A 16,432-nucleotide genomic window follows, 5' to 3' on the forward strand; every position below is an offset into this window, starting at 1 on the left:
ACAAGTGGAGTGGGATCTACAGGTGGACTCTCAATTTGTTTGGCTGTCCAACGAATGGACCTCCATGAATATCCGGGAAGGACTCAAACCCGGAGCACCAGGTCTGGAGGAGGGACTGTGCCACGACACCGCTATAGGACACCCCGTTAGTCTACTTGAATGGAAATCCATTCGTGCGCAGCAGTGAGGAGAGAGCGTGTAACAGGGTAGGCCAAGCACGCAACTCAAACCACTGGCTCCATCCTCAGGGCAGTGGTTCTGGTGCCATCAGGACTCCGTCACAATCAGCAGACACTCTCAGATCAGGCGGAGCAGACCTGATGGGCTTGAATGGCCTATCTCTACTCTCCACGACTATGGTATACCCTTTGCACGCATAAACCTGGCCATTCGCTTTAACAGTGCTATGAACACAGCTGTCCAACCACACACTACGGTGTGCAAGACGATTGCAGGTGGCCCATTGGGGGACCGTATGAAAGAATATCTAGTGTACCTTGTCGCCATAATCTCCCGGTGGGCCTTGAGAACCAGTCGGACCTGGTAAACCCAGGGGACCTTGGACACCGTCATCACCTGCAGGACCTGGAAGGCCTTTGTCACCCTGGACATGAAAACAGAAACAGGGTCAATGATGGACACCTTTAGACACATGCACTCCCATTTAGAACACCCAGCGCTTGTGCATCCAGCCCACCAGTGGATGACCATGCAACTAAAAGATACCGAATTGTTGACAATGCAAACACCACCCGCTCTACAGCCAGCTCATGGCTTCTTCAATTCAGTCACTTTTAAGCAGATGAAACCCTTTCGTGTGGACCAGCACATTCCATTCGCAATTGGCGATTGCGCTTCAGTTGATTGATTTTTAAGTAAAGGGACTCCTGGGCACACAAATTATAACATTATATCGCAGACGCTGGCAACCAGAAATGAGAGCAGAGAGTGCTGGAGAAACTCAGCAGGTCTGGCAGCGTCCGTGGATAGAAAAAGCAGAGTTAATATTTCGGAACAGTCAGTTTCGCTCACTGCGGGGTTCTGGATTCTCAACTGCTGGAGGTTGGCGGAAATTTGACTAAATTAGAGAGCTCCAATCGTTGGCTTTTGCCCAAGATCTTTGAGTGTCAGTGATGATGAGGTCCTTTTGGGGAGAGAAGCAAAATCAGAAATTGTTGGAAAAACTCAGCAGATCTGGCAGCATCAGTGCAGAGAAACCATCTGTGCTGCTGAGTTTTTCCAGCGATTTCTGATTTTGTTTCTGATTTCAAGCATCCGCACTTCTTTATTGTTATTTTCCCCTCCAGAGAGTGACTGCATTCACTCAATGTCAAGTTCCAACCCCAGTTCAGGGCCCAGCTCTCTGCAGCAGGACTTACACTCCCGTGGAGAGGTTGTGGGAGAGGGCATAAACTCAGGATAAGGGGTCGCGCATTTAAAACAGAGAACAGGAGGTTTTGTTTTACCCTGAAGATAGTCAGTCTGTGGGGATCTGTATTGCAGAGGGCTGGGTCAAACAGTGTATTCAAAGCTCGGCTAGATTTTCAATCAGTAAAAAGGAACAAGGGTACCGGGGGAGAGGCAGGTCAGTGGATCTGAGGATTCTCAGAGCAGCCATGAATGGTGGGGCAGACTTGGACCGAATGGCCTACCCCTGCTGTGACCAGATCTCATGCAAGCTAAATTGGCGTTCCCTTTAAGATTTGGTGTTCTTGCGATTGTGTCCTGATGAGCGGGAGGTGAAGAGTTTCAACAACATGTCTCTTGGTCAGCAATAGTAACACCGTAACGCCATTGCTAACATGAGAAGGAGGAACGTGCAGCCTCTGCATCCCCCACAGCTCCCTCTCAGCCCCCTCCCCATCTCTCCAGCTCCAAGCACCCTGACCGAAAAAGGGACAACATTCATCTGGATCAACGGCAATTGGCTCAGTTTTAGAAACTGACGGGAGGACTTACAGGGGCTCCTTTCTCTCCCATAGGGCCTGGGGGCCCTGGACTACCAGGTCGACCAGGGAGGCCGATAGCACCAGCTGGACCATTCGGCCCACGTTCGCCTGTGGACCCCTGTAGAGAGACAACAAGGGTTAGGTCATCCAACATTGCTGAGAGTCCCTGTGAATGGCATCACCAGAATCTGACATCTTCTCCAAACCCAATTGGGTGGAGGGTTAAGATGTCCATTTCTGTTGGCCATTGGCAAGTTCAGAGCCTTTAAAAGCACAGCAAGAAATACATTGACACAGCAACCCAGGAAATAGGAGCAGGTTGAGGCATTGCAGGCTGAAGACAGCTCAGATATAGACCATCACATTTGATTTCTACTTCCATCCACCTACCAGGGTTCCATGCCCCTTAGACACAGGGACTCCGGTTTCAGATGGTTAATCCAGCTTCAGCATCTCCTGTTACTTTTAGTGTGGGGAGGAGTTAGCCTAGTGGTATTGTCACTGGACCATTAACATGACGGGAATACTCTGAGGACCTGCATCCAAATCCATCCACAGCAGATGGTGGAATTTGCATTTAGTTTTGAAAAATAGTTAGAAGTCCTAATCAGACCCCTGAAACTATTGTCGATTGTTGTTAAAGATTAACTATTGTCCTTCGAGGAGGGAAGACTACCATCCTCTATATGACTCCAGACCCGCAGTAATGTGGCTGACTCTTACCTGTCCCCTGAACTGACCCAAGCAAGCTCTATTGTATCAGTAGGAATTAAAGCAAATGCACCATCTGACATCAACTAAGGTTCGGGAAACAACAGCAGCATCACCCTGACGTTGAAATATATTCGGCTGTTCCTTCACTGTCACTGGGTCAAAATCCTGGAATTCTCTCCCTCAGGGCATTGTGGGTCTATCTACACCCATTGGACTGCAGTGGATCAAAAAGGCAGCTCACCATCAGCTTCTCAATGGGTAAGGAGGGATGAGCCAAAAACGCTGGCCTAGCCAGTAACCCTTACATCACATAAGTGATAAATAAAAGTGCTCTCCACTTTGTTTACAAACCTGAGGGCCTTGTTTTGATTTTAAGATTGCGATTCCTTGCCCTGGTCCCCTCCACCAGCTTCTGTCTACCTACTCAATAGATTCATCCCAAAATCCTCAAAAATATCAACCCCTTCATCCTTTACATCCCAGGGAATGTACGTCCAGTTCCTCTTCATGATCCAAACTTTGGATCCCTGGCTTGGGAGCACAGGTTATGAGATCCAGTCACTAGGGGATTGAGATCATTCAGTCTCGAAGGAACAGTGCTTGATGAGATAGATACAACATGGATGAGGGATCTTACTTACCGTCGGTCCAGGTGTACCCATTGGTCCTTCTGCTCCTTTCAGTCCTGGAGGCCCCTGGAAGACAAGAGGAATAAACCAGTCATCGAGCGGCCAGCCTATTAATCAGATCCAGAGCCAAGATGGAGAAGAACAAAACTAAACACAAATTCTCAATCACTAGTTTATCCAAGGAATGCAACATTGCAATCCTCTGCTTTTTAGTGCCCAGAACCCTAACCTCCCAGTTGTTCTGCTTTATAGATATTTACTAATCATTCTGTCCAGAGACCATTCAGGGGCAGGTGAGTCAAGAACCTGGGACACTAACACTGCACCACAAGGGAGCCCAAGTCTCTCATTTTTTTTCCCTCTTTTTATATCCAGAACTATTCTTACACACAAAACTGAACAGTTTTTTTTCCTTCCGAACCATCATTAAATCATCCACGGTACTTTTCCACCTCCTACCCACCATAGATAACGGTTGATGGTGATGTGATTAGGGTAGAGTCTTCCTCACTGAGCTGAAAATGTGTTGCTGGAAAACGGCAGCAGGTCAGGCAGCATCCAGGGAACAGGAGAATCGACGTTTCGGGCATAAGCCCTTCTTCAGGAATGCCCGAAACGTCGATTCTCCTGTTCCCTGGATGCTGCCTGACCTGCTGCGCTTTTCCAGCAACACATTTTCAGCTCTGATCTCCAGCATCTGCAGACCTCACTTTCTCCTCATAGAGTCTTCCTCACAGCCTGTGAAAGATCACCTGGGATCTAGAGAATCAGCTTGTACATACTTTCGAAGCAACTTGTTCAGAAATATCACGACACAACTCCGAAGCAAGTGGGCCATGACCCAGGTCTCCTGGCTCAGTGGAAGGGACATTACCGCTGTCACAACAGCCCTCTAGATATTTGTTCCCCAATTGATGTGGTCAGAGATGGTATTACCCTTTATCCGAAATCCCGAAATCCAAAAAGCCCTGAAGTCTGAAGATGTTTTTGTGAAGTTTTTTTTTCTCTCATTGACAAGGTTGTTTGGAGTGTAAACAGTTAACCCAAGTCGACACCCACATGATGCGTGTCACTCAAAAACGACGTGAGGGGGCGTGGCCCAGCACTGGTAGGCCTCGAGAGTCTGTCCCTCCGGTAAGATTTTTTTAAAAGAAATTCACCAAACTGTCACTTATTCTGAAATTCAAAAATTCTGAATTCCGAAAACCAGCTGGTCCTGAGCATTTCGGATAAACGATTGGGCAGCTGTACACACCCTCTGGGTCAGATGGTACTTGAAGCCGGGTCTCCTGGTTCAGAGATAGGGACACTACCACTGTGCCACCAGGGCCCGATAGTCTTTCTATTTACACTCGTTGATTAAATGAGTTAAACAAATAAACAACTCAACTAGTTGACATCCTTTTAACAGGGGCACTGTAATATAAATAACATCTTTTTGAAATTGAACGAAAGTATAATTTTAGGGAAAGCTAATGCTTGGGGATCACTGACTCTGAAGGCCTCAAACTATCCTCTCCAAAGGTACCTGGGGAGGGGTACAACCAGGGAAGACTGGTGGGCAGTCATTTCTCAAGGTAACCCCTGCATGCCCCCCTGTCTGGGCATGATAATGAATAAGTTGGCCTGAACCAGAAGAAGACCCTTGAATGCACCCAGAAACTTGCCCCTTCTCCCCTCCGCACACAGGCCTCCAAACATCAGGGGCCGAACAGCAAACAAAATATGAGGAGCAGTGCCTCTGAAGAATGGAGGACATGCTGCAAAGTTAGTACCACCGTGCTAACATGGACCACCGACTCCTCCTGGGCACAGGAAAGACAAGTGGTTAGACGGGTCATGAACCATCTTAATATCCTGCTGCAGCACCCTCTAAACCCACGAGCAGTCTCTCGCTAAACTCTTCCATTGAAAATACGATCAGGACTGCCCTTCAAGCCAGCTCTGCCATTCAACATAATTGTGGCTGTCCGTCCAAACTCGATCCCCATACCCTCTTTCTCTCCCACACCCTAGTGGGTAGCCAATTACGAAAGAGCACATGAGAGTAAATTAGTGAACGTTAGGCCCTTAAACAGGCGGTGTAACAAAATTAAAGTTCTCAAAAAGAAACTGAAAACCAAACGTGGTTGAGAGGGTCATAATGTGTTCAACTCCCCCAAGCCTGATGCCCAGTAATCTCGCTTTGTGCTCTAAGATTCTGTAGGTTTACCTTACATCAGAACTAAAAAAACTGTCACATCACCCCTGCCCTCCCCTTCACTGTTTGATCATGTAGCATTGTCCTCTGAGAAGGGCAGTGCTTGTCACTGGCCATTCGGGTGTTTCCTTTCTTCCTGGTGGTGGAAACTGAAAAGAAGTTTGAATACCTTGTGTCTCTCAATGTGTCTCACCCCTGCACACACACAACATGGGTGCTGGGGATAATATAAGCACTCCCGCAGTTAGGCAGTAGCTTGGGAAAAAATAGAAAATAAAATAAACGGTCACATCAACACTTCCCACTGTTAACTATCACCATGCGGTAAGAGCTTATCTCCCATCTCTGATGTGGCGTTATATAAAAATGACCAATGGGTCATGAGCCAAAGCTACAATTATCAAATCCACATTGCATTGAGGGCCGTAAATATTTCCTTACAACAGGAGCTCATTGGGATGTGAGGGACACCACAGATTAGAGTGGTCAAGGGTGAGCATGCTTGCATTCTCAGACCACGATCACTTTAGCGCTCTGAAATCAATGTGATTTCCTGGGACCAACCCCCCCCCCCAAAAAAAACACAACAATTTGGAGTGCAAAACTAAACTTTCGGACGGGTGTCTTGGATGCTTGCCAACTTACCCTGGTAACTGGATGTTAAGATGGTAGGACAGGTTAGTCTGGTAACTGGGTGTTAAGATGGTAGGACAAGTTAGCCTGGTCACTGGGTGGTAAGGTAGTAGGAACGTTTAGCCTGGTAACCAGTTGGTAAGATGGTAGGACGGTTTAGCCTGGTAACTGGGTGGCAAGGTGGTAGGAACGTTTAGCCTGGTAATTGAGTGGTAAGATGGTCGGATGATTTAGCCTGGTAACTGGGTGGTAAAATGGTAGGACAGGTTAGCCTGGTAACTGGGCAGAAAGATGGTAGGACAGGTTAGCCTGGTAACTGGGTGGTAAGGAGTCATGCTGACCATTCAGATAATGTGAGTGTACAAAGTCGGGTTTGCTCTGCGTTTATAAAATGCCCTGATCTTGGCCACAACCTCACCTGCTTGCCTGTTTCCCCACTATCCACAATTCCTTTCCCATTCACACACGTGTGTATTTGAGCACGGAATCTATTCAGAGTCCAAGACCACACTCCTCTCTACCATAGAGAATTCCAAAGATTCACAATTTGTATAGAATAAACTTCTCCCATCTTTGTCTGAGGACAAATCCCTTCTTTTCAATTTGCATCCTCTTTCTGAACTGCCCCAGGGTAGGGGATTCTCTCAGCATCTATCCTGTCAAGCCCCAGCAGAATTGTGTACATTACAATTCACTCAATACCCCTCTTGACTCCTTACCATCCAGGCACCAGACTGACCTGTCCTATCATATTATGACTGGACTCCCACAGGTACAGACCCTACCTTCTCAAACTTTACTCGAAAGACAGTCCCTTCACTGCAGCTATCAGCCGAGTGAACCTTCACGCTATTGCATCCAATGCCAGTGATAATTAGTAGGAAATCGCTTTCCCAGAAACAAGGTCGTGGCATCTTCTGGGGAGGCAGTTTCTCTGCTGTTGTCCCACCTTCTGTAAGCGAGAGAGACTTACCGTAGCGCCTGGCAGTCCCCGGGCACCGGCGAATCCCCGTAATCCATCAGGACCAGGTTTCCCAGGAGATCCAAAAGGACCGGGGTCTCCCTGCAAGGTAAAAGAAAGGTGGTAAAATTCCAGAAGAATTCCCATCAAAATGCCCGGGATCTTGGCTGGAATTAAACTCAATTTCCTTGGGTTGCCTCAAAACATTTTGTTTGAGCATGTCAAACACATGACAATTTACAGACACCATTTTTGTCTGTGTTAGTTCTGATTGCCGCCTCCTCCTCCCGCCCCCCAAGCAGTTTGGAGATGGATTTTAATGACACTTTTCATCCTTTTCACTCCCAAAGGGGAGGCGATGGACTAGTGGCATCATCATTAGGCTATTAATCTAGAGACCCAGGTAATGTCCTGGTGACCCGTGTTCAAATCCCACCAAGGCAGATGATAAAGTTGAATCCAATAAAAGTGCAGGGTATGGATGTATTTTCAGGTCAGGTGATAAGATGGTTCATTGCCTATGTAGGTCAAAGGACCTCCTCCTGGGCTGGGCCATAGAGGGGGTTGTTAGAGCCAACTGCCTGCCCCTCTTCTGCGGGTATGTCAGAGCTCGGGTGTCCCTGGAAAAGGAGCACGTGGTATCTACCAATACCCTTGAGCTGTTCAGGGAGAGGTGGGCGCCGCTCTCCCCTTCACTGTTTGATCACACAGCATTGCCTTTTGAGACTGGTCACTGGCTATCCAGGTGTTTCCTTTCTTCCTGGTGGTGGAAATTGAATAAAGGTTTGTACACCTGTTGTTTTTCACTGTGTCTCACACCTGCACACACACAACATGGGTGATGGGCAAAATATAAGCACTATCACTGCTAGGTGTGGGGAAAAAAAAGAGGAAAAAAAAGAAAATAAGATTTAAAAAATCTGAGGTTAAGACTGTCTGGGAGAAACCTTGGGCTATGGAGTCTGCTGTCCTTCCAGGTCAGTCTAGACCCACAGGACATGTGTTTGACCCTTAACAGTCAGAGATGGGAAATAAAAGCTGTCCCAGCCAGTGACGCCCATATCCCATGATTGAATAGAAGTACTATGAGGGCAAGTGGTGGCAACCTGGGGAAGAATACTGCTGGTAGTTAATGACCTGGAGTTTGCTGCTTACAAGCTGGGCTTGGGAGCAGAGATGGTGAAGGATTTCAAATGAAATGTGAGCGACCCAAACCTTCAGGGGGCAATGAGGAGTACAGCAAGAGGATGAAACGGAGTGATTGACTTTATCAACAAAGAGCTGGTTTGGATTACAATGGGCTGAATGGCCTTCTTCTGTGCCTTTATGACCCTATTATTGGTCCTGGTTACTTTTCTCAGATGACTACAAGTTTCTAGGACAAAGGGATGAAATGTTAAGCTCCCTGGATATCAGTTTCATTCAAGTGTCTCCTCATCCTTTTCACATGCTGCCAATTGGGGGCATCTCCCTGGGTCCACCAACTTGGCATACCAAACCGCCATCACCAATCAGAGCGAGGGAGAGAAGGGAAGAGAGGGCATTGGGAAAATCACAGCATCACAAACGGGAGTCTCTCTCGACCACAGAGCATCACCTTCGCCACTCCATACAGCTCTTGGTCTGCGTTTCTGATCGAGTGCAGTGTAACTGATTAACCTTCAGAATGTGGCAGAGTGAGTACACTGGCTGGTTCTCCAGCCAATGGCATGGACAGTGTTACGAAATGCCCCAGGTTGTGATTAGTGAGTTCAGCCGGCATCACCGCTGGGTCAGGTCGGTTAGCTCAGTTGGCTGGATAGCAATTATCTTGAGATGCAAAGTGACACCAAAAGCATGGGTTCAATTGCCACACTGGCCATGGTTACCACGCAAGTCCTGGCTTCTCGATCTCTCCCCTTACCGAAGGTGCAGTGACCCTCAGGTTAACCTCCCCACCGGTCCCCTCTCGCTCTCTCAAATCGGGGTCCTCTAGGAATTTTTCACAAGTGGGGATGGGGCTAACTTGCTTCAGTTGACCTGAGCGCAGGAAGACAGGGACAGAGTGAGCTTGCTGGCTGAGGGATGGGGACAGGATACAATCTGCTGACCACAGTGACACAGAGGGAGCATCCTTCTCCCAATTCTGATGGAGACAAGGAGCTGCTAGATCCAAACAGCAACCGGTGAACTTACCTTTCCCCCTTCCTTCCCTGCGGTGCCTGGGATACCCTGTTCACCTGGAGGTCCAGGAGCTCCAGGGTGTCCCCTCTCCCCCATTGGCCCACTGTCACCAGCCGAACCCTGACGGATAAAGCGGAAACAAGAGTCATTTCTCTAAAGAGGGGAAGGTGTGCAATGAGACAGCGCCTCTCACGGCCAACGATGCGGAATGGTATTCACTGCTGTAAGTGTGGGAAACACTACAGCCGCTTTATGGACAGCGGGCTCTCACAAACAGTAATGAATGAATGGTCTGTTTTCTCTCACGATCTCGAAGGAAGGATAAATATCAGGCAGGACATCCTGGACAACCCTTCAGTTCAGGGCGACATAGGAAACAGCAACAGGAACAGGTGCCTGGCAAGCCTGCTCCACCATTAAACTGGCAGCACAGTGTCTCAGTGGTTAGTACTGTTGTCTCTCAGCGCCAGGGACCCGGCTTCGATTCCACCCTCAGGCAATTGTCTATGTGGAGTTTGTGCATTCTCCCTGTGTTTTTGGGTGCTTCAGTTTCCTCCCACAGTCTAAAGATGTGCAGGTTAGGGTGCATTGGTAATGCTAAATTGTCCCGAAGTGTCCACGAGTGTGCAGTCTCGATGGGTTAGCCATGGGAAATGCAGGGTTATCAGGTACGGGGGGTGGGATGCTGTTTGGTGTGGACTCAATGGGCCAAATGGCCTCTTTCCACACTGTAGGAACTTTCTGACCATGGATCATTTTCCAACTCAAAACCACTCTCCTGCAGTATCTCCATACGCATTTTTATCTTGAACATCGATTTGGGATGTGCTCAGTGACTGAGCCACCACAGTGCTCCAGGCCATTTATATCCACCTGAAAGGGAACGGGAAGGGGAGGGGTAGGACTCAGTTTAATGTCCCTTGAGAAGGACAACATCCCTGACTGCGCAGCACTCCGTCAGTACCGCGCTGGACGGAGTCTCACCCAAGGCGCAGCGTTCACGTTGTGAAGTGGGTCTCAGTCCGGGTCAGAGGTGAAAGAGCGAGCAGTGTGTGGCAGCCTGCTCCGGTCAACGCAGACCCCGATCGAAGATTGCTCAACCGCACTGGCTGGATCCGGGAGAGGACGGCGACGCGCTCAACGCACTTCAACCGCTCCGTCTTAACCCAGCAAATCCTGGTCTAGGGCCGGGGCCCGCCCAACTTACCTGGGGTCCCACAACTCCCGGGGGGCCAGGGGGTCCCGTCTTGCCTTGGAAACCCTGGAAACAAAACGGAAAGGGAAGTCAAGCAATCCGCAACTGGAGAAAGAGAATGGCAGGATTCAGGAACGGTTACCCAGCTGAGGAATTCCATCGGGAAACAAGCCGCAAGGACTTGTGACCTTGGCTTCACACCCTTCCCCCCACCTGCCCTCATGGCCATCTATCAAAGTCACGTTCACAACACAATACTCAACGGGTGGTCCACCGATAGGAATGTGACAACAGGAGAAGGCCATTCAGCCCATCGTGTCTGCCCTACCATTCAATGCTGATCAAACACCTCAACATCTTTTCCCAACCCACCCCTATAACCCTGTGCAGAGCTGGTCGTTAGAAGCCCATCAATCTTCCCCTTAAACACAGTCAAAGACTGAGTTTCCACACCCTCTGAGTAAGTGTGAGATCCTTTGATTTTTAAAACATGCCCCACCCCCACCCCAGTTTTAGACTCTGCAACCAGGAGAAACATCTTACCTGGGCCTACCCTGTCTACCCCTTTAAATAATATTTAAGTTTCAATTAGCTTTCAATCTTCAAATCTCTAGAGGATACAGGCCCAATCTCTCTTGATAGGACAGTCCCACCATCCCTGGAACAAGTCTGGTGAACCTGCATTGTGCTCCCTCTATGGGAATAACATCCTTCCTGAAGTAAGGAGACCAACATTGCACACCATACTCCAGGTGTGATCCAAACAAGCTCCGACACAAATGAAGCAAGACTTCCAAATCAAAGTACACACAGCTCACACTTGTTAACTGGATCCAAGCTTGAAGGTAATAGATTGAGACTCAAAGCTTTTCTTTGACGTACAGCTTACATAGAACACAGTACAACACAGGGAACAGGACACCAAATTAATCTAATCCCGTTTGCTTGCCCTTGATCCATATCCCTCCATGCTTTGCATATCCATGTGCTTATTTAAAGTCCTTTAAAAGCCCTATCGTACCTGCCTGCACCACCAAATCTGGCAGCATGTTCCACACTCCTACCACTCTCTGTATAAAAACTGTGCCCCTCACATCTCCTTTGAACTTTCCCCCTCTCACCTTAAGAGCATGCCCTCTATTATTAGACATTTCGACTCTGGGAAAAAGATTCTGACCATCAACTCTACCTTCTATCAAGTCTCCCCTCAGTCTCCACCGCTCCAGAGAAAACAATCAGAGTTTTTCCAGCCTCTCCTTATAGCTCGTACCCTCTAATCCAGGCAGCATCTTATTAAACATCTTCACAATTCTCCTCGTACTCTCTCATCCAGGCTGACCCGTCTCTCTACTTCGCTAAACCAACAAAACCAAGGAACCCACTGTAAATATCGACAAAGTCTCAAAGGAAAGTTTTTAATGAAATGTCATTTTGTGGAAGTATGGTGACACCAGCCCTTGTGGTACCCACTGGTTACGGAAGGGGGTCTCTTTAAACATATTTTGAAACCAACTTGTTATGAGACATCAGCAGGGCTTGAACCTGGATCTTTTGGCCCAGAGGTAGGGACACTACCACTGCACCACAAGAACCCTACATAGACTTCAATACCTCTTCAGACACACAGTCTCACACACACACTTAATCAAATTAACACCTTGCCTGTTCACCCTTTAACACTCAACATTTATATCCATCATTTGTTTACTTCATTCAATTGGTGATACTAATATTAGACCCCACTAACCAGGGGCAGGTCAGGAAGCACAGGATCTAGCGTTGTGACTGACCTGGGTACCCGGACCCGATTCTGTGCTAGACACAAGCACAGTGGCCCTGCCACCTGAAGTGCAGATACAGTGGGTCCCCCGGTGAGTTATCCTAACCCCAGATCCCATCCTGTCCCATCCTTGGCACAAACCCCTTGATCACAGTGACCCAGCCTTGCTCCATTAGCTGCAGCAGCACCAGGGCATCAGAATTCAAAGGGTGAAGAGACGGCCATCTTCTCGTGCTACAGGAAGAACATACTGAGCCACGTATCTAAGCAGCAGTGGGCTTCCTCATCTACATTTTGTCCTCTGGAGCATCAGGACTGATGATTGGGAAAGCTCCCTCTGATGAAAAACCAAAGAGAAACTTACAGGCTCGCCACGTTGCCCGGGATGGCCGGGGATCCCGTCCTTTCCAGGGGGACCCTGAAGAGAGTGAAGAGAGTTAAGAAGGTGAAGCAATACTTCAGAAGTTTCTCCAGGACACTCCAATCAGATTTAATAGTGACCATCCAGAATATACTGTCACCAATTTGGGACTTCCTGTTATTGAAATCATAGATTCCCTACAGTGTGATAAGAGGCCATTCAGTCCATCAAGTCTACATCATCCTTCCAAACAGCATCCTACCCAGACCCAACCCCCCCCCCCCCACCCTATCCCTATAACCCTGCATTTCCCATGGCTAATCTGCCTAGACAGCACATCCCTGGACACTACGGACAATTTAGCACAGCCAATCCCCCTAACCTGCACATAGAGTCATACAGTTTGGAAACAGACTGTTTGGTTCAACTCGTCCATGCTGACCAGATATCTTGATTAATCTAGTACCATTTGCCAGCATTTGGCCCATATCTCTCCAAACCCTTCCTATTCATATACCCATCCAGAAACCTTTTAAATGCTGCAATTGTACCAGCCTCCACCACTTCCTCTGGCAGCTCATTCCATACAGGCACCACCCTCTGTATAAGGAAGTTTCCCCTGAGTGTCCCTTTTAAGTCTTTCCTCTCTCACCTTAAACCTCCGTCTTATGGTTTTAGATTCCACTACACTGGAGGAAGAGACATTGGCTATTTATCCTACCCCTGTCCATCACCTTAGGACGGTGGAAGGAGGACGCCCATGCAGAGAACGTGCAAACTCCACACAGACAGTCACCCGAGGCTGGAATTGAACCCAGGACCCTGGCACTGTGAGGCAGCAGTGCTAACCACTGAGCCACCGTGCCACCTGTTGGCATCATGTTCTCTATATCTACCCTAACAAACACGCCAAGCATAGAAAAGGTCTGGCATTAGGTCATATCCACAGCTCCTCTGCTTTATTACTCTACATTCACAATCAGACCCCAAGCCTGCTCAGTCTTTCCTTATAAATAACTCTCATCCCTTGTTCCTCCCTTATTAGTTTCACTGGAAGATAAAGTAGATTTCAGCAGGTGTCACATGACCGTCACATAGCTATGGAAAAAAAGTGCATGATATACATTTATTTGAAACAAATTCTAACGTAGCCTCACGGATTAAGCTGACTACATCGGACCTTATTGTCTCATGCATATAGATGAACAATTTTAAAGCATCTCAGAATGGCTTCGTGAACTGCTTGCACCCATTCTGTTTACAGATTTGATTCTAAATCCCCTTTATTTGGTTCAGTCAGATTTCACGCTGGATTTTCTCAAGTGTTTGTGATTTTGCATTCTGTCTGGCTGTTGAAGAGTGTATAAACAGACACACGTGTGTAAGGAGAGTTGGGGGCCAGGGTTTTGTTATTCCACCCCTTGCTCAACAGCAGTCCAATCCCACACTTCCATCCTAGCCAACCATCGCCTCAATAAACTTTTGTCTAAATCCTTCAAGCACAGCTGGAAGGTAAGAGTCCACAGCCGCATTTTCTCCACTCCCCACGACCAGAACGTAGAAGGATGCAGTTTGCTCAGAACTGGCAAAGCGCCCTCTGTTGCCTTTTCACGATACAAATGATCTCTGCACCTTCCTCATCAGGGGTGGGCACGGTGGCTCAGTGGTTGGCACTGCTGCCTCACAGCGCCAGGGGCCCGGGTTCAATCCCAGCCTTGGGTGACTGTCTGTGTGGAGTTTGAACATGGTCCCTGCCTCTGTGTGGAGTTTGAACTGGTCCAGTTCCCTCCTACAGGTTAGGGTGGATTGGCTATGGGAATTCACACTGTAGTATCCAGGGATTTGCATTCCTGAAAGTTAGCTATGGGAAATGCGGGGTTATAGGGTAGGGGGTGGTGGGACTGGGTGAGATGTTCTTCAGAGGGTTGGTATGGACTTGATTGGCCAAATGTCCTGCTTCTACACTGTAGGGGTTCTACAATTCAACAGCAAGGCACACCATCCCAAGGACCCTGCTCTGGGGGAAAAAAGAAACACCTCTGAAGGTCACCCAACGCATTGATTGAAACAAAGAATTGCAGACGCCGGAAATCGGAAACAAAAAGCAGAAATTGGTAGAGAAACTCAGTAGGTCCAGCAGCATCTGTGGAGAGGAAAACAGAGTCAATGTTTCGGGTCTGGTGACCTTCACTCAGAAAGGTCTGCTCTCTCTCCACGGACGCTGTCAGACGCACTGAGTTTCACCAGCAATTTTGGTTTTTGTGTCACCATGCCCACCCTTTGCTGACATTGAAGGAAGAATTCTGGGATTCCACAGGTGTGTCTCACAACCAGGGATCCACCGGATCGGAACCTCTCCTCCCACCAACCTCCTGAATAAAGTCGAACGAGGAAATATTACTCACCGGGGGTCCTTTGGGTCCTGGGAATCCACTGGGTCCTTGAGGTCCTTGTGGTCCCTGAAATAAACAACAAAGATACCATCAGCTAACACCTTGCAGTGATAGCACTCAGCCAGACGCCACTTTGAGGTGAAGGAACGCGCAATACTACAGCAGGGGTACAACTGGCAATCGGTCAGAATCATAAGCTGGGCATTTCCTGAAGAAGGGCTCTTGCCTGAAACGTCGATTCTCCTGCTCCTCGGATGCTGCCTGACCTGCTGCGCTTTTCCAGCGACACACTCTTTGATTCTGATCTCCAGCGTCTGCAGTCCTCACTTTCTCCCATTTCTTGTACAGCCCAGCAATATGCCAGATCAATATCAAGATTACAGGCTTCAGGCAGTAGGTTAGAAATTTGGGCAATTGCTTGAAATGTCACAGATAATATGTTTGCCTACATAACTTCAATCATGGTCTCTCTAGCTGGTGGAAAGTACTCAGGGACCATCTCTAAATGCTCACGCTCAAACCCTACATGGGCCATTGTATGTGGGTGAATAGATTTGCAGAATACTTTTTTAAAACTTTAAAAATTGAATAGTGTCAACTCAAACTATGAGCTTTGGGAAAATGCTGAACAAAATCCAAGTAAATTAGACCATTTACAATACAGGTTGTTCTGTGATAACACACATTTCATTCATGTTAATTTGTAATAACGCAATTGATGAATTTGGGGATACTGTTTCTAAAATGTAAAGATTTAAAGCATGTGTTGGTTATTTTCTTGTAACACAGGATTGCGCGAGAATGCTACTACCATGTTATGGATGAATTGACTGTATGCAGATACAGTTGACACTTTTAAAATCTAATTTCTTATACTTACATAGTGGCAGTGCACATGAAACATAATGAGGAATCATAGTGGAGATTCCTCATGGCTAATCTTATAGAAATATAGGAACAGGAGTAGACCATTAGCCCCCTTGAACCTGTTCCACCATTCAATGTGGTCATTGCTGATCTGTGGCCCAACTCCCAATTTCTACCTTTCATACTTTGGCTTAACAAAAATATATTCGTCTCAGGTTTAAAACTAATAACTGATCCAGCATCCACTGCTGGAAGAGAGTTCCAAACCTCTCCCACCCTTTGTGAGTGGAATTGCTTCCAAACATCTCTGCTGAATGGTCTGGCCCTAATTCTCAGTCTATGCCCCTATTGTAGAGTCCCCAACCAGTGGAAATAGTTTATCTTTATATAACTTGTCTTTTCCTGTCGATGTCTTGAAGACTTTGATCAGATCACCCATTTACCTTAACTCAACTTCTACTATATCTCAAATTTGTCATCCCATCCCAACCCATCCCTTGATTTCCTTAGGCTGCCAAAATCTATTGACCTCAACCTTGAATGTGCTCACAAATAAGCCTCTCGGGTAGAGAGTTTCATGGATTTAC

The 16,432-nt window shown here is 47.6% G+C and overlaps 1 protein-coding gene across 1 annotated transcript in view; it reads right to left on the bottom strand.

Annotated features, from left to right (window-relative positions):
- LOC122552376 (uncharacterized) overlaps positions 1-16,432 on the bottom strand; it is a 372,305-nt gene that overhangs the window by 140,706 nt on the left and 215,167 nt on the right. Inside the window, exons 36-43 of the mRNA XM_087983386.1 lie at positions 14,991-15,044; positions 12,589-12,642; positions 10,457-10,510; positions 9,262-9,369; positions 7,099-7,188; positions 3,305-3,358; positions 1,960-2,067; positions 497-604 (exon numbers count right to left, since the gene is read on the bottom strand). Of these exons, the coding sequence (XP_087839512.1) occupies positions 497-604; positions 1,960-2,067; positions 3,305-3,358; positions 7,099-7,188; positions 9,262-9,369; positions 10,457-10,510; positions 12,589-12,642; positions 14,991-15,044 (630 nt within the window). The remainder of the gene's footprint in view (positions 1-496; positions 605-1,959; positions 2,068-3,304; positions 3,359-7,098; positions 7,189-9,261; positions 9,370-10,456; positions 10,511-12,588; positions 12,643-14,990; positions 15,045-16,432) is intronic.

Source organism: Chiloscyllium plagiosum, unplaced genomic scaffold (genome assembly GCF_037043375.1).
Source record: "Chiloscyllium plagiosum isolate Xiang-an unplaced genomic scaffold, Cpla_swu_hap1 HiC_scaffold_45, whole genome shotgun sequence".
NCBI classification, from domain to species: Eukaryota; Metazoa; Chordata; class Chondrichthyes; order Orectolobiformes; family Hemiscylliidae; genus Chiloscyllium; species Chiloscyllium plagiosum.